The sequence below is a fragment of the Papaver somniferum genome, chromosome 11 (assembly GCF_003573695.1).
Source record: "Papaver somniferum cultivar HN1 chromosome 11, ASM357369v1, whole genome shotgun sequence".
Lineage (NCBI taxonomy): Eukaryota > Viridiplantae > Streptophyta > Magnoliopsida > Ranunculales > Papaveraceae > Papaver > Papaver somniferum.
This window is the reverse complement of record NC_039368.1, coordinates 76,573,725-76,575,836: the sequence shown is the minus strand read 5'-3', so window position 1 is coordinate 76,575,836 and position 2,112 is coordinate 76,573,725. Positions and strand designations below refer to the sequence as shown.

Genomic DNA, 2,112 nt, shown 5'->3' with positions numbered 1-2,112 from the left:
ATGCATTCTTGAGCCATCAAATTTGGCTGAAGTGCATGCTCATCCCGTTATTGCGAAATTGCGTGATACCAAGACACATTGGAAAGACTAACCAAGTTGGCTTTAGACGATGTTACAATCGGATAAGCTTAGATTTCCATGTTAAATACAAACCTAGTTAAAAACCTAAAAACCTAGAAAAATCAGGGACAACAAATCGGATAAGCTTAGTCTTGTGTTTCCATGGTAAACTTAAAAACCTAGTTTATTTCGGCTTCCTTCTAATATATATTTGGATTTGGTTGATGATCCTGTATCTGAAACGTCATTTGTGTTGTTTTGGTGATCCTCTATCTAACAGAAGAGCAATCATGTCAAGCCTTCCGGAAGATATCTACCGTGAAATCTTATTAAGGGCACCAGGGAGATCACTACTATCATGTAAGTTCGTATGCAAGAACTGGTTTGCTATAATTTCTAGAGCTGATTTTGTTAAGTTGCACCTTAAGTTTGCTAAACAAAGAAACAAGTACGGTCTGGCGCTCAATACATATGACAAACGTACACACTGTGAAGCAATCTGCTCGGTACCTTATGATTCATTATCATCATCGTCACCGAACGCTGTTAAATTGGATCACCCATTCAGGGATCACAATCGAGTTGCGTTGCTGGGTTCATGTAACGGTCTAGTTGCTCTATGGATTAAGAACGGGATCAAAGACAATGACATCTGGTTTGAAGACAATAGTAGCTGGTTTGTTTGTTTATGGAACCCAGCGACTAGTGAATACAAGAAAATACCTGAATCGCCAGATTTTTACTTTAGAAATCATTGGCGGCCGCCTATGGTTCCTATTTTTGCTTTTGGTTATGATCATAAGAGCGACGATTATAAAATGGTAAAAGTTTTTTTCGTCCATAATATCATAGGACTAGAACATGATTGGATTGCATTTATTTATACATTGGGATCAAATTCGTGGAAAAGAATTGACCAAATCCTCCCATATGGATTTCGTGAGGCTAAAACATCTCGGGTGCTTGTTAATGAAGCTCTTCATTGGTTAGGTATGAGTTATACTAAAACAAAGCCAAACTTTTACATAGTCTCCTGGGGTATCAGTAGCGAGAGATTCGAAGTGATGCAGCTACCTGAAGGGCTTTCAGAAGATAAGACGTCGATTTTGGGCTTGTTGAAAGGATGTCTTTGTGTATTTTTTATGAATTCCTCAAAGTCTGGGCTCGATGTGTGGGTGATGCAAGAATATGGAGTTCGCGCGTCGTGGACGAATCATTTTTCTATTACTCCAGGACCGAGCTGTAGGGAAATTACTTGCCACATTAAGATATTATTGTGTTTGATTAATGGTGAGATTCTACTGGATTCTAAGGGAAGTTATATTTATATGACCCGGATCATGCAAGAACTAGAAAACTGAATATTCCAAGGTCAGTGTGCGTGGACAAAGCAGAAGATTATGTTGAAAGTCTAGTTTCACTCAAAGTCTAGCTCCTCCGGTACTTAATGCAGAGAGAAAGAAAACACGCTTATGTGGAGAGAAAGAAAGCTCCGGTTATGGTGTGGAGAGAAAAGAAACGCTGATGGATGAACGCTAAAAAGATGACGAAAATAACTATATATATGGAGAACAACAAGAGTGCATGTCTAGTTCTTGTTATGCAACTTTTATTTTGGTAACAATGATGCTATGGGTCGCTGTTTGGGTATATATATATATATATATTTCAACCTGATTCTTTCTTTTTTTTAGATTGGAAATTTTGATTCCTAAGTTTGTATTTTTTTTTTCTGGTCAAATTACAGCAGCATTTTCGTTAGCCTTGCAATCCTTTTTACAATATTTAGAAATTCTTTAACAATGGCATATAAACTGGATGGACGTTAGCAATGCCATCAGCAGCACCACTATAATCTGAACTACTAGGAGTTTCCCACATTCATCCACACAACACTGCTGTACCAGCTAACCTGGCTAGCTTTCTTAGCTAGATAGCTAAGTAGCTAGCTGAATCTTGGATGGCAATTTTAGAGTTTGAGCTTCTTAGTCTCACGACTCCCATTCTTGCATCCTGGTCTTCAAAAGAAGAACACACTACGTTCGCCTAAAT

The 2,112-nt window shown here is 38.2% G+C and overlaps 1 protein-coding gene across 1 annotated transcript; it reads left to right on the top strand.

The window, feature by feature from the left end:
* Positions 1-350: 350 nt before the first annotated feature.
* On the top strand, positions 351-1,421 carry LOC113324595 (F-box protein CPR1-like). The gene has a single exon (XM_026572904.1). It carries the CDS (start codon positions 351-353, stop codon positions 1,419-1,421), a length of 1,071 nt encoding a protein of 356 aa, XP_026428689.1.
* Positions 1,422-2,112: the final 691 nt, after the last annotated feature.